Source organism: Hemiscyllium ocellatum, chromosome 12 (assembly GCF_020745735.1).
Source record: "Hemiscyllium ocellatum isolate sHemOce1 chromosome 12, sHemOce1.pat.X.cur, whole genome shotgun sequence".
In the NCBI taxonomy this organism is placed as follows: domain Eukaryota; kingdom Metazoa; phylum Chordata; class Chondrichthyes; order Orectolobiformes; family Hemiscylliidae; genus Hemiscyllium; species Hemiscyllium ocellatum.
The window spans coordinates 76,750,051-76,763,943 of record NC_083412.1 but is presented as its reverse complement, the minus strand read 5'-3'; the positions used below and the strand labels follow the sequence as shown (position 1 = coordinate 76,763,943).

The window sequence follows — 13,893 nt, the reverse complement described above, 5'->3', positions numbered from 1 at the left end:
GAGAAAAGATCACAGAAGCGCTTCACAGGAGGATCCCAAGCACTGAAGATGTCACCTAGACAGGGGATGAAATGTCTGCAACACAAATTCCCAGCTCGGCGAACAGAACCACATCAATAATACTCTGAAATAAAAATGTAGCCTGGAAGTAATCATGTAAATACGTTTGATTATTGTAAAAGTCTACTAAGCAAATAAATGGCAGCCTAGCCAGATCATCATTACATATTAATGAGCATTAAAAGAACTTGAGGGAAGTCTTAGTGATAGTTAAGGGCAGATTAGTGAGTCTAAATGGAAGATATTTTTTGAGTGTAACCCATGCTGTCCATTTAAATTTGTGTTTTACTAAACATGGGGCCCTTTTTCTGCATTTGCGGTTTGCTGTTCCCAGTTTTCCTTACAATATTAATGCTGTTACGTCATTGATCTTACATTTGAAATGCTTTTAAGATATTTTAGCTTTCCAATGGAAACCAAGTAAAATATTGCAGTCTAAATGGATTATATGTTGTTGTTGTTCTGTAGGTAAAGACATTGTATGTTTTTAAAGCAAATTGTATTAAAACAGCTTTTGCTGACTAATAATCTTGAAACTTGGTTTTGAATGCTACCAGTCGGTACGGCAATGAGTACACGTGCATAGATTAGGTTAGATTACTTAGTGTGGAAACAGGCCCTTCGGCCCAACAAGTCCACACCGACCCTCCGAAGAGCAACCCACCCAGACCCATTCCCCTACATTTACCTCTTCACCTAACACTACGGGCAATTTAGCATGGCCAATTCATCTAACCAGCACATTTTTGGACTGTGGGAGGAAACCAGAGCACCCGGAGGAAACCCACACAGACACGGGGAGAATGTGCAAACTCCACACGGACAGTTGCCTGAGTCGGGAATTGAACCTGGGTCTCTGGTGCTGTGAGGCAGCAGTGCTAACCACTGTGCCACAGTGCCGCCCATAGAAACATAGCAATGCAACCAGCTGACATCACCAGCCCTATATGCATATACAAAGGCAGTTTATTGGCCATTTTGACAGCCAGACAAGAAGATGGATTTTTCCTTATCCATCCAGAAAGGCCCTATCTGGTACGGTGGCTGTGTGACAACCACTGTACAGGAATGGCGGTTGAGATCTACGCTCAAGACACCACTGAAAGGGAAGGCTCATTTCGTCAGTTCCCACTTCTCCCTTGCCCCCTTCTTGGTGATGTCAACAATGCATATGCATCCATAGACTTCCTGCATCCTGTCACATCCAGTTGACATCAAGGGCCATGGAATGCATAATGGGGGGCTTACTTGGGATTATGGGTAATCACGCCATTAAGAAATACCATGAATTTAAACTGTCCAATTTGTACTGTTGAAAAATGAATTAGTAATAAGTTAGAAGTCATTTCAGATGACTGAGTGCCTGACTTCAACAGTTTCATTAAATAATTGCTTACATGAGTTGATACCGAGACCAACTGCAGAAGGAGGTTAGGATTGCCATAAGACTGCTATTGATATATATGAATTCGTGGAAAATAGCGCTTTGTGTGGCTATATATACTGGAATAATGGTACTTCGGAAGCATGGTCAGTGACGTTCTGACAGAGATTGGATGCCTGTGTACTGTTTCTAAATATGAAATTAAACTGTTAAGCTTGCTAGAAAGATCCAATTTTGTCTTTTTTTTATCACGCTTGATAACTGTTTTGAGAAGGTGGCACAGTGCAGAAAAAGTAAAGGAGTGAAGAGAGGTTGATAAGACAGCGGTGTTTAAATTAATAGCATGACCATGACCCTGTTCATGGCAGAATTCACTCTTCCATGACATTGCGGCCTATGCTTCTGAATGAATGAGTCCCTTGCTTTGCACTAGCCAATTGCCTTTCCTCTGGATGATGACTAACTGGCTTCTGACACATGATTCATTGTGCTGAGACAGTGGGAGCTGTCAGACCACTCGCTTTCTGTTTTTCTCCCTTGTCCTGCTTCAGTCTTAATTTAACCCCTGTGCCTAATGTCTGAGTTCCCATTGCTTCAAACTTAGAATACCAACCATTTGTCCAGAAATGAGTTAAATGCTATTCAGATCTATCATTGTAGGGCTCTAGAATCAATAGGTTAGTCTGCTAGGTTCTTTTGGCAATAATTTTTCTAACCAAAACAGAAGCATACAGATCAGAGGCAGTCTTATTGGGATGTGCTTTTCTAGTCATACCACAACTTGAGTGTTGTGTTTTGTTCTGGCTGTTGAAACACAGTGGAAACTCAAGCTGGTAGCAATTATAATCTTAATAAACTGCAAGTTTTAGAAGCCTTAATTAAAAGAAAACAGTGCTAAAATTTGGAATTCTCAACTTTGAAAGGAGGTATCCAAAATGGTTTGGGAAAGGTGGACTTGAAAGAAACCGAGCAATTAAGCTGGGAAAATGAAAGTGAATATCTGCTAAATTTGATGTTTAAGAGTTCTCTCTTGCGCATGCGTGAGTGCACTCACACTTTGAATATATAGAATGCATTTCATGAAAAGCCCAGAAGTGTTCTGATAGGCTGTTGGTAGTGAAATTATTTAAGAAATAGTTGCAAAGAAGAAATGAAGAGTCGTTTTGGATGGATAGCCAAGATGGAGTTAAATTTCCTTTTTCATTTTTGGCTACCTCATGAACATCTCAACAGTGACTACAGAATGGGCAGTGCAAGGAGGATGCATGAAGAGATTAGAACAGTGTCTTTGTCATGTTTTAGACTCTCGTCTGATCTGACAGTAGTTACAGCAAATTTTGTTTTAACCACACCTTGTGAATCGGCATTATCAATAAACCAGCTAAAATTATACACCTCAAATAACAGTTTACTGTATTATAGCAATCTCCACGATATCAGAGTAGTCAGTTGAGGGTATGAGTGAGAAGAATCTCTGGTAAGTTTTTTTTATTTAAAGGCAAAGTTGCATTATTATTTCAGTTTTTTAAATTCATTAACAGATGAGGTCATCACTGGCTAGACCAGTATTTATGGCCTGTCCCTAATTGCCCAGAGGGCAGTTAAGAGTCAACTACATTTCTGAGAGTCTGCTGTAAATAAAGTATTTGGAACTCTATGCATAGGAATATTTGATCAACTTGTACACTCCTGGGCCCATAAATGCCAGTTAATAAAGGTTCGCTTAACTGACATTAGGCACACGAAGAAATGAAATGGTAATTTATTTGTGCTAATGTCCCTCACTTTAATGTGCATTGATTTAACCTTCAAGTGTTCTACCTTCATTTTACTCCCAATCAAAACTTGGATTAAATGTATAACAAATTGCATGTTTTATGTCATGCTTTTTATATTAAAAAAATCTAAGTAACTCATTGATGTATTATTGTAGTGTGCTGGAGAACAAGAACTCAGGACCCTACCTGTTTTTTCAGCGACAGTTTTGGTCAGCACTTAAGGTGAGAGGTTAAAAAATGTATTATCTTAATGTTACAATAGTCCCCCCGTACCCGCAGAGGATACGTTCCAAGACCTATTGCGGATAGCATAGAACCGATTCATTTAAATAGGAAATTTACCTTCCACCCCCCCCCCCCCCCCCCCCCCAAGTCCCTGGTTCTGGAATGTTCCCTGTAAATTGTTTGGGCCGCAGTAAACTGCGGGTAACTGAAACCACAGAAAATGATTCTGTGGATACAGCGTTTGCCCTGTACTGTTCTTTCATTTCACAGTGCCTTTGGTGCTACTTTTATAATAACATTGCTTTGGGACCATTCAATTTGTGAAGACAAGTATAAATACCTCATTGAATTCAAAGGTTTACAGCATTAGTTGTATTAATCTGAATCTACTGATTGCTACAGATTCAGTTGAGATGTTTTATTTCTACTGTTTGGCATATGAATGTACATGGAGATAGTGAGGGCTACAGATGCTGGAGAGTCCGAATGGATAAAGAGTGGAGCTGGAAAAAGCACAGCAGGTCAAGCAGCATCAGAGAAGGGGGGGTTGACATTTCAGGTTGGAACGTTCCATCATGATGAAAAGTTCCAACCTGAAATAGCGACTCCCTTTTTCTGATGATACTTGACCTGTATTGCCTTTTCCAGCTCCACTCTTTATCTACATATGAGTGTATTTAACATTCTTTAGGTGAGAGATTGAAGTATTGCACATATGAATTATTTGAATCAAACGAAGTCCAAAATGTTAGTCTTCAAAGTATAGTGTATTATCTCTGCAACTGATGTGATTCTGCAAGCAAGTTGTGTCTGCCAAGTTTTCAAACAAACAATTTGCTGTGCAGATTTCTTGAATCAATTTTCATTGCATGTTTCATTCATATAATATAGCACAGATTTTATTTTGTTTCAAGGACTTATTTTAAGACAAACTAAGCAATAGTTTAATATGATCTGAGTGCATTTCTTTTGTCTGGATTTGTGCTCGTGAAATGTTAGTTTGCTTTTTCTCCATTGTTATTAAAAGATCCTATTGCATAACAGAATATGACGAACCGATTCCATCAGCTGCAGGAAAATTTCTATCTTGCGATATATGTTTGAATAGAAAATATTTTCCCAGAATAGGCTTCAATTTGGTTGCCAGCCTCAAATTATTGACAAACAATAGCTTTCAAATTAATTTATTAAATTTTATTACTTTTTCAGTTATTGGATAACATTTTGCAGTGGACTAGCATAATCTCAAATCGAACATTGCAGGAGCTAACAGTGGATAGTCTTTTAAATCGCTACATTCTTCTCGCTCTTCAGAACTCAGATCCTGGAGATGACAGCTTGAAGAAATGTCAGAGTGTAAGTAAACTGAAGTGCACACTGAAAAGTTTTAAGGATCCCAAGGCAATTTCTCTGCTGTTTATTTCTGTTCTTTTCAGCTTTATATCAACACTTGTAAAATGAGAATGTAGAGTTGAACATTTGATTCCATGTTTTAACTTTACATCTGTCTTGGCTTCCCCATGCAATATTAAACATTATGCAGTACAATTAACTTTTACAAAAGATAGAGTTTGCATTTAGATAATATCTTCAGAATTTGCTAATCCACTTTATAGCCACCACAATAATAACTGTTTTAAAAGAAATGTCGGAAAGCACACAGTCATTTCAGCCATCGCAAAGTCTCATAGATGAAATCTCCTTCAGGTATTTTGGTTGAAGGATAAATGTTGGTCAGAACACGGTAGAATTCACCTACTTTTCTTGAAATAGTGTGATCAGATCTTGAAAGGGTAGATGGGGCCTTGATTTAATGTTTCTTCCAAAACTGATGCCTAATAATGTAACACTTCTGTCACACTGTATTCCAGTGTCAATCTAGATTTTGTGCTTAAGTCAACATACTGGGTCTTGAACTCTAAGCCTGATGGGTTCTGACCACTGAGTAATAACTAACTGTTATTAGTTGCTCACTAATAGGTGCTAGATGTTGAACAAGTCATACTCCAACCTGTTCTAAGCCTTCAGTTCTTTATTTTTATTGTTATATTTGTTCAAATGTGACTGTGAAAATTCTCATTCATGGAATTAAAATCGTGCCACAAGACTAGTAGTATTTTTAATTTTAGAGGCTGTTATTAGCTGGGTTTTTTTAAAAGCTGTAGGTTACTTGAGTTTATGAATACAAGGATAGAATTTGAAAGTAGAGAGTTTAACATAAAACTCTTAAATCACAGTTGCACCTCAGCTGGAGTTTCATGGACAATTGTTATTACCACAAGCTTCAGGAGAGAGATAAAAGCCTCGAATGTGGGTACGAAACAGGTTTCCCATTGATGAACGTTTGTAAGCAATGGTTGAGAAAACTTCGCCTTTCGAACAGAGAAGGTGAAGAACTCATAGAAATGTACAGCACGGAAACAGACCCTTCAATCCATCTCGTCCGTGCCGACCAGATATCCCAACCCATGTCCCTCCAAACCCTTCCTATTCATTTTCCCATCCATATGCCTTTTAAATGTTGCAATTGTACTAGCTTCTCCCACTTCCTCTGGTAGTTCATTCCATACACGTACCACCCTCTACGTGAAAAGGTTGCCCCGTAGGTCTCTTTTATATAACTTTCCCCTCTCATGCGAAACCTGTGCCCTCTAGTTCTGGACACCCGCACTCCAGGAAAAAGACTTTGTCTATTTATCCTATCCATGCCCTTCATATTTTTGTAAACCTCTATAAGGCCACCCCTCAGCCTCCGATGCTCCAGTGAAAACAGCCCTAGACTAATGAACCTCTCCTTATAGCTCAAATCCTCCTGGCAACATCCTTATAAGTCATTTCTGAACCCTTCCAAATTTCACAACAAGTTTTCCGATAGGAAGGAGACCAGAATTGCACGCAGTATTCCAACGGTGGTCTAATCAATGTCCTGTATAGCCGCAACATGACCTCCCAAATCCTGGAACTCAACACTTTGACCAACAAAGGAAAGCATACCAAACGCTGCTTTCACTATCCTATCTACCTGGGACTTCACTTTCAAGGATCTACGAACCTGCACTCCAAGGTCTCTTTGTTCAGCAACACTCCCGAGGACCTTACCATTAAGTATATAAGTCCTGCTGAGATTTGATTTCCCAAAATGCAGCACCTTGCATTTACTCCATCTGCCATTTCGCAGCCCATTGGCCCATCTGATCAAGATCCCTTTGTAATCGGAAGTAATCTTCTTCGCTTTCCACTACACCTCCAATTTTGGTGTCATCTGCAAACTTACTAAATATACATCTTATGCTCACATCCAAATCATTTATATAAACGATGAAAAGTAGTGGACCCAGCATCAATCCTTGTGGCACTCCACTGGTCACAGGCCTCCAGTCTGAAAACCCTTCCTCCACCACCACCCCCTGCCTTCTACCTTCAAGCCAGTTCTGTACCCAAATGGCTAGTTTTCCCTGTATTCCATGAGATCTAACTTTGCTAACCAGTCTCCCATGGGGAATCTTGTCGAACGCCTTACTGAAGTCCATGTAGATTACATCTACTGCTCTGCCCTCATCAACTCTCTTTGTTACTTTTTCAAAAAACTTAATCAAGTTTGAGATATGATTTCCCATGCATAAAGCCATCTTTACTATCCCTGATCTGTCCTTGCCTTTACAAATACATGTACATCCTGTCCCTCAGGATTCCCTCCAACCACTTGCCCACCACCGATGTCAGGCTCACTGGTCTATAGTTCCCTGGCTTGTCCTTACCACCTTTTGTAAACAGTGGCACCACGTTAGCTAACGTCCAGTCTTCCAGCACCTCATCTGTTACTGTCGATACAAGTATCTCAGCAAAGGGCCCAGCAATCACTTCACTAGCTTTCCACTGAGTTCTAGGGTACACCTGATCAGATGCTGCAGATTTATCCACTGTTCTGCGTTTCAAGACATCCAATACTTCCTCCTCTGTAATATGGACATTTTTCAAGATGCCACCATCTATTTCCCTACATTCTATATCTTCCATATCCTTCTCCACATTAAACGCTGATGCAAAATACACTTTGGTATCTGCCCCATCTCCAGCGGCTCCACACAAAGACACCATGCTGATCTTTTGAGGGGCCCTATTCTCTCCCTAGTTACCCTGTTGTCCTTAATATATTTGTTAAAAACCCTTTGGATTCTCCTTAACTCTATTTGCTAAAGCTATCTCATGTCCCCTTTTTGTCCTTCTAATTTCTCTCTTGAGTATACAGGCAGTAGGAGTATACTTTTCTAAGGATTCACTTGATCTATCCTGTCTATACCTGACATATGCTTCCTTCTTTTTCTTAACCAAAATCTCAATTTCTTTAGTCATCCTGCATTCCCTATACCTACCAGCTTTTCCTTTCACCCTAACAGAAATATACTGTCTCTGGACTCTCATTATCTCATTTCTGTGAAGGCTTCCCATTTTCCAGCCATCCCTTTACCTGCAAACATCTGCCCTCAAACAGCTTTTGAAAGTTCTTGCCTAATACCATCAAAATTAGCCTTTCTCCAATGTAGAACTTCAAGTTTTAGATTTGGTCAATCCTTTTCTATCAATATTTTAAATCTAATAGAACTATGGTCGCTGGTGCCAAAGTGCTCCCCTACTGACACCTCAGTCATCTGCCCTGCCTTATTTCCCAAGAATAGGTCAAGTTTTGCACCTTCTCGTAGGTACATCCATATACTGAATCAGAAAATTTTCTTGTACACACTTAACAAATTCCTCTCCATCTAAACCCTTAACACTATGGCAGTCTCAGTCTATGTTTGAAAGTTAAAATCCCCTACCATTACCACCCTATTATTTTTACAGATAGCTGAGATGTCCTTACAAATTTGTTTCTCAATTTCCCGCTAACAATCAGGGGGTCTATAATACAATCCCAATAAGGTGATCATCCCTTTCTTATTTCTCAGTTCCACCTAAATAACTTCCCTGGATGTATTTCTGGGAATATCCTCGCTCAGTACGGCTGTAATGCTGTCCCTTCTCAAAAATGTCACTCCCCCCATCTCTCTTGCCTCCCTTTCTGTCCTTCCTGTAGCATATGTATCCTGGAACATTAAGCTGCCAGTCATGTCTATCCCTGAGCCATGTTTCTGTAATTGCTATGATATCTCAGTACCATGTTCCTAACCATACCCTGAGTTCATCTGCTTTCCCAATTAGGCCTCTTGCATTGAAATAAATGCAGTTTAATTTATCAGTCCTACCTTGTTCTCTGCTTTGTCCCTGACTGTTTGACTCGCCTTTGTTCTCAACTGTACTAGTCTCAGATTGAAATCTTTCCTCACTATCTCCTTGGGTCCCACCCCCACCCCCATCTCTCCTGCCCTTTACTCGTTTAAATCTTCCCGAGCAGCTCTAATAAATTTCCCTGCCAGATTAGTCCCCTTCCTATCTGGGTGCAATCTATCTTTCTTGCACAGGTCATTTCTATCTCAAAACAGCTTCCAATGATCCAAAAATGTGACGACTCCTCCCACACACCAGCTCCTCAGCCATGCATTCATCTGCTCTATCCTCCTTTTCCTATCCTCACTAGCTTGTAGTACCAGGAGTAATCCAGATATTACTACTCTTGAGGACCTCCTTTTTAAATTCCTGCCTAACTCTCTATAATCTCCCTTCAGAATTTCAACCTTTTTCCTTCCTATGTTATTGCTTCCAATGTATACAATGACCCCCTTGAGACAATTCTGCACCCTCTCTGTGACATCTTTGATCCTGGCACCAGGGAAGCAACAAATCATTTTGATTTTTCGCTGCTGGCCACAGAAACGTCCGTCTGGACCTCGAACTACAGAGTCCCCTAACACAATCGATCTCTTGGAACCTGACATACCTCTCATTACATTACAGCCAGTCTCAATACCAGAAACTTGGCTGTTCGTGCTATGTTCCCCTGAGAATCCATCACCCCCTACATTTTCCGAAACAGCATACTTGTTTGAAATGGGGATTGCTACGGAAGACTCTTGCATTACCTGCCTACCTCTCTTACCTTTCCTGGAGTTAACCATCTATGTGACTGTATCTGAGACTTTTCCCCCCTTCCTGGAAATGCCATCCATCACATCCCCTCGCTCTTGTGAATCCCTTATTGCCTCTAACGGCCTCTCCAACCAGTCCATTCGATCTGACAGGTTTCGCAAACAACGGCATTTATTGCAGATATAATCCTCAGTAACCCGTAAATTCTCCCTAAACTCCCACATCTGACAACAAGAGCATATCACTCTACAAAGACCATTTCTGCTTCTTTCAATTTATAGACCCAGAAAATATTCCTCTTCAAAACACTGCTCCAGGTTAAGTTAAATTTAAGTTTAATCAAGAGACATAGCTCAATAAAGCATATAATCAAGAAAGAAACCACTCTACTCACTACTGCAGACTTATTTTAAGGCCATGCTTAAAATGCACTTATCTGTTTCTGTGCTGTGACCTTTCCCAAAGATCAGTTGTGAATTTCACTTTTTTTAATTTTCCCAGACACACTCCGATGTCCAGTAATACATGAATTCAACAGCAAAGGCAGTAACTGCTAACTCTTGTCAGTTAGCAATGTGGGATTCTTTCTCTCTTTTCTGCACTGACATCACCATTTGCTTCCTTCCCTTTTAAAAATGCTGTTGTTTAGACTTTTTTTTTCTCCAAAGTTCCAAAACAATGCAACAGCATATAAAACAGTAATTGCTGCTTCTGGAATTCGAGGACGGCACAGTGGCTCAGTGGTTAGCATACTTGTTTGAAATGCGGATTGCCACAGAAGACTCCTGCACTACCTGCCTACCTCTCTTCCCTTTCCTGGACTTAACCCATCTATGTGACTGTACACAGCACCAGGTTCGATTCCAGCCTCAGTGTCTGCGTGGGTTTCCTCCAGATGCTCTGGTTTCCTCCCACAGTCCAAAGATGTGCAGGTCAGGTGGATTGGCCATGCTAAATTATCCGTAGTGTTAGGTACATTAGTCAGAGGGTAATGGAGAAAGTGAGGACCGCAGAGGCTGGAGATCAGAGCTGAAAATGTGTTGCTGGAAAAGCGCAGCAGGTCAGGCAGCATCCAAGGAGCAGGAGAGTCGACGTTTCAGGCATGAGCCCTTCTTGAATTTGTAGTGAATTTGTATTGCAGAGTTACATTGCACTTTGCTCAAAAACTGTATACATTCATGTAGAACTCTGAGCTCAAAAACTGCATGAATTTATGTAAAACACTGTTATCTCACTTATTAGATTAGAATCAATCTAAACATCAGGTCATAGACAGAGAACACAGGGGGCTAACACCTTCAACATATTGTCTAGCTATCACCATTGTTAACAGCTAACCCAAGAATGCAACTTTAAAAAGAAGGGTTTCGTGATTTACAAATGAAAGAAGTGAAACTATCACTGTATTCTAACAGATGAAAGGCTTAACAGACAATCAATTTTTCAATGTATAATTTCAGTTACATCACACTGCAAATTTTTGCTATAATTCTGTTATGATCGAGCCTTCCACAATCACCTGATGAAGGAGCAACGCTCTGAAAACTAGTGTGCTTCCAATTAAACCGGTTGGAGTATAACCTGGTGTTGTGTGATTTTTAACTAATCTAATCAAATCGCCTCCAACACCTAAAATACTTCAGAAAAGGAGCAGCTATTACAGCCAGAAGTATTTCCTGTCCTCCATCTTGGATTACCCAGAATCCTTATCTCAGCAAGATTTTTTTAAACTGGTTGGATGGAGTAGATAGAAAACATTGTCTGGTGAGAGCATAAATTACCAGATAGATTCAAAATCATTGGGATAGATCCAGTGGAATGAGACTTTTTGTTTTTACTTGTGTTGCCAGGATTTGCAATTTCCTGCCGAAAATGTGGTGGAAGCATTTCATTAATAATTTTCAAAGGGATTTGGAATATCACTTGATATGGGGCACGTAGGACACAAAGTCAGAGATAAACATGAGTGCTGTTTCAAAAGTAGTGCAGGCAGCATGGATACCTCCTGTGCTGTACATTTCTCTGTTTCTCCTTGTATCTTGAGCTAACATAGTATAAAGTTAAAAATCACACAACACCAGGTTATAGTCCAACAGGTTTAATTGGAAGCACACTAGCTTTTGGAGCGCCGCTCCTTCATCAGGTGATAGTGGAGGACACAATTCTAAGGCACAGAATTTATAGCAAAAAATTTATATCTTTTTTTACTATAAATTCTGTGCCTTAGAATTGTGTCCTCCACTATCACCTGATGGAGGAGCGGCGCTCCAAAAGCTAGTGTGCTTCCAATTAAACCTGTTGGTCTATAACCTGGCGTTGTGATTTTTAACTTTGCACACCGCAGACCAACACCCGCATCTCCAAATCATAGTATAAAGTGTACATTATACTTCGCTGTTCTGGAATCATAACTGTAAAAAAGAAATTGGTTTCAAGCAAAATGACGATAAACATCACGATGCTACTTTTATCTTTTAGCTCATCACCTGTTTACCAAAACAATGGTTTGTTAACCTAAAAGGAGACAAGAGTATCCCACAGATGGAAAATTTCTGCTGTTACCTTGTTCACTTGGCCGATACCATCTATAGGCTAAGCCTTGGCTGCTCTGATGTAGAAAAACGTACAGCGAGGTAAATATGGGCACTGGTTTTAATTTACCATCCACAATAATACCTGAATCTAAATTGGTTAACGGGATATGGTTTTTGTATCTGCTATATTTAGATGTGGCATCAGTTTGTAATTTAACAATTTGCATGACTTATGTGGATGTACCGATAACAAAAACTGCAGCTGTTAAAGATTCTTCCCCACCACCTCTCAAAGGTAATTGGGGTGGGTATGAAATGTTGGTCTGACTGATGAAACCCACATTACATGAACAAATAAAAAAAGATGAAATTCTATAAAGTAGCACCCCTGTCTTTAGGGATGTGGTGATGGTGCAATGTACTTTCAATAAATCTTTCTTAAGCTTAATGTGATTAGGAATAAATTTGTATTTTTAGGGGTTTTTTTTCCCTTCTCACCAATCCCATTTTGAATATTATAGTACTTTTCCGTGCACCCTTCATGGCTAATGAGATGGATGATTTGTTCCAAGAACTCTGATGAAGGTGGTTGTCCCCACTCACTGACCCCTTTTTTTTAATGTGAGGAAGGATATAACCACTGTTGAATACCTGGAGTTTACCTTATCTTGTAGCCTCTCATGCCGGGGTACCTTTGTTCCTTCAAATTGAGCACATTGCTTCAAAACTTGGGAGTATTTCATAAGTATGTGAGATGGATAGAAGGAAATCCATATTGGCATTTGCTAAAAAGAGGTCATCTGTTTCCTGACTGCTGCATCTGCAGTCTGTGGTTTGAGTTGGTTTTGTGGATGTGTTGAAGTACAAAATAATAAATCTGAACAATTAATTTGTCCACTTCAGAAGTACAATTGCAGTATCTCTGCCATCTGTTTTGGTCCAAACTTCGTACACAACTAAAAAAAAATTAATATCCTGTAATTATAAAGAACTGTTCTGCTGTACAGTTGTGTACAAGTTTATTTTAATTTTGTGAATGTAACTTCTTGTCTTCAAACTGATTTACTTTAGGGAGAATATCAAGCAAGTGATTAAAATTCTGGCCATCATCCATGCATTGGACCATGCAACAGCTGTAGCAAATGAATATGGAGTGAAAGACATCAAAGCATTACTTGATGGCAAATGAGATTGTAAGACGGAAACACGAACATTCCTGCCATTTGTATGATTTTGTACATATGTACAGATGTTTCGTAAACGAAAATTGATGGCGTTGTTAATAACATTTGTTATTTAATATTTTCCATCCCTTGTGCTCAAAGGTACAACTAAACTGAAAAACACTCTTTCAGCAGGCATCCTTTACGCAACAAACTGGGAATGTAATTTTTTAAATCCAACTGGGGTTTCTACCTTTTGAAAATCCACTGACTTCTCTTTATCAGAAGCAACTGAATTTGGAAGATTTTAGTTGTTCTCGTCCAGATAATTATGGACTATAACCAGAGAAGATTACATCAAAGTACTGGGAACAAACTGTGAAAATACAAGTCCAACCTGCAGATAAAGTTTAAACTCATTGGGTTGCATTTGTTTAATTTAGCAAAAAGTGAATGACATTTGTTTTATGGTTTTAAGAACATAATAAAATAAACTGACCATTCAGGGTGTGGAAATTGTGATACTTTGTCTGCCAATATGGATTTAATCCAAATTGACTTGGTAAATTTATTGAGGGAATACTTACTTTTTCTCATAACTCACCCTCCCAAAAAAAGACAATGCTTGCTATGAACAGCAGCTTACCTCCATGCATGCTGAGAAAATAAATGCAAATCCACAAATACCATTATTAGTGTAGTTTCACATGGGGCTAGATCTGCCA

General features: G+C 39.5%; 1 protein-coding gene across 2 annotated transcripts in view; it reads left to right on the top strand.

The window, feature by feature from the left end:
- Window positions 1-13,661, top strand: part of paxbp1 (PAX3 and PAX7 binding protein 1) — a 51,020-nt gene extending 37,359 nt beyond the window's left edge. For both annotated transcript variants that reach the window (XM_060833737.1, XM_060833736.1), the window contains exons 15-18: window positions 3,378-3,444; window positions 4,657-4,803; window positions 11,950-12,104; window positions 13,077-13,661. In XM_060833737.1, coding sequence (XP_060689720.1) covers window positions 3,378-3,444; window positions 4,657-4,803; window positions 11,950-12,104; window positions 13,077-13,194 — 487 coding nt within the window. In that variant the 3' untranslated portion in view covers window positions 13,195-13,661. The remainder of the gene's footprint in view (window positions 1-3,377; window positions 3,445-4,656; window positions 4,804-11,949; window positions 12,105-13,076) is intronic.
- Window positions 13,662-13,893: the final 232 nt, after the last annotated feature.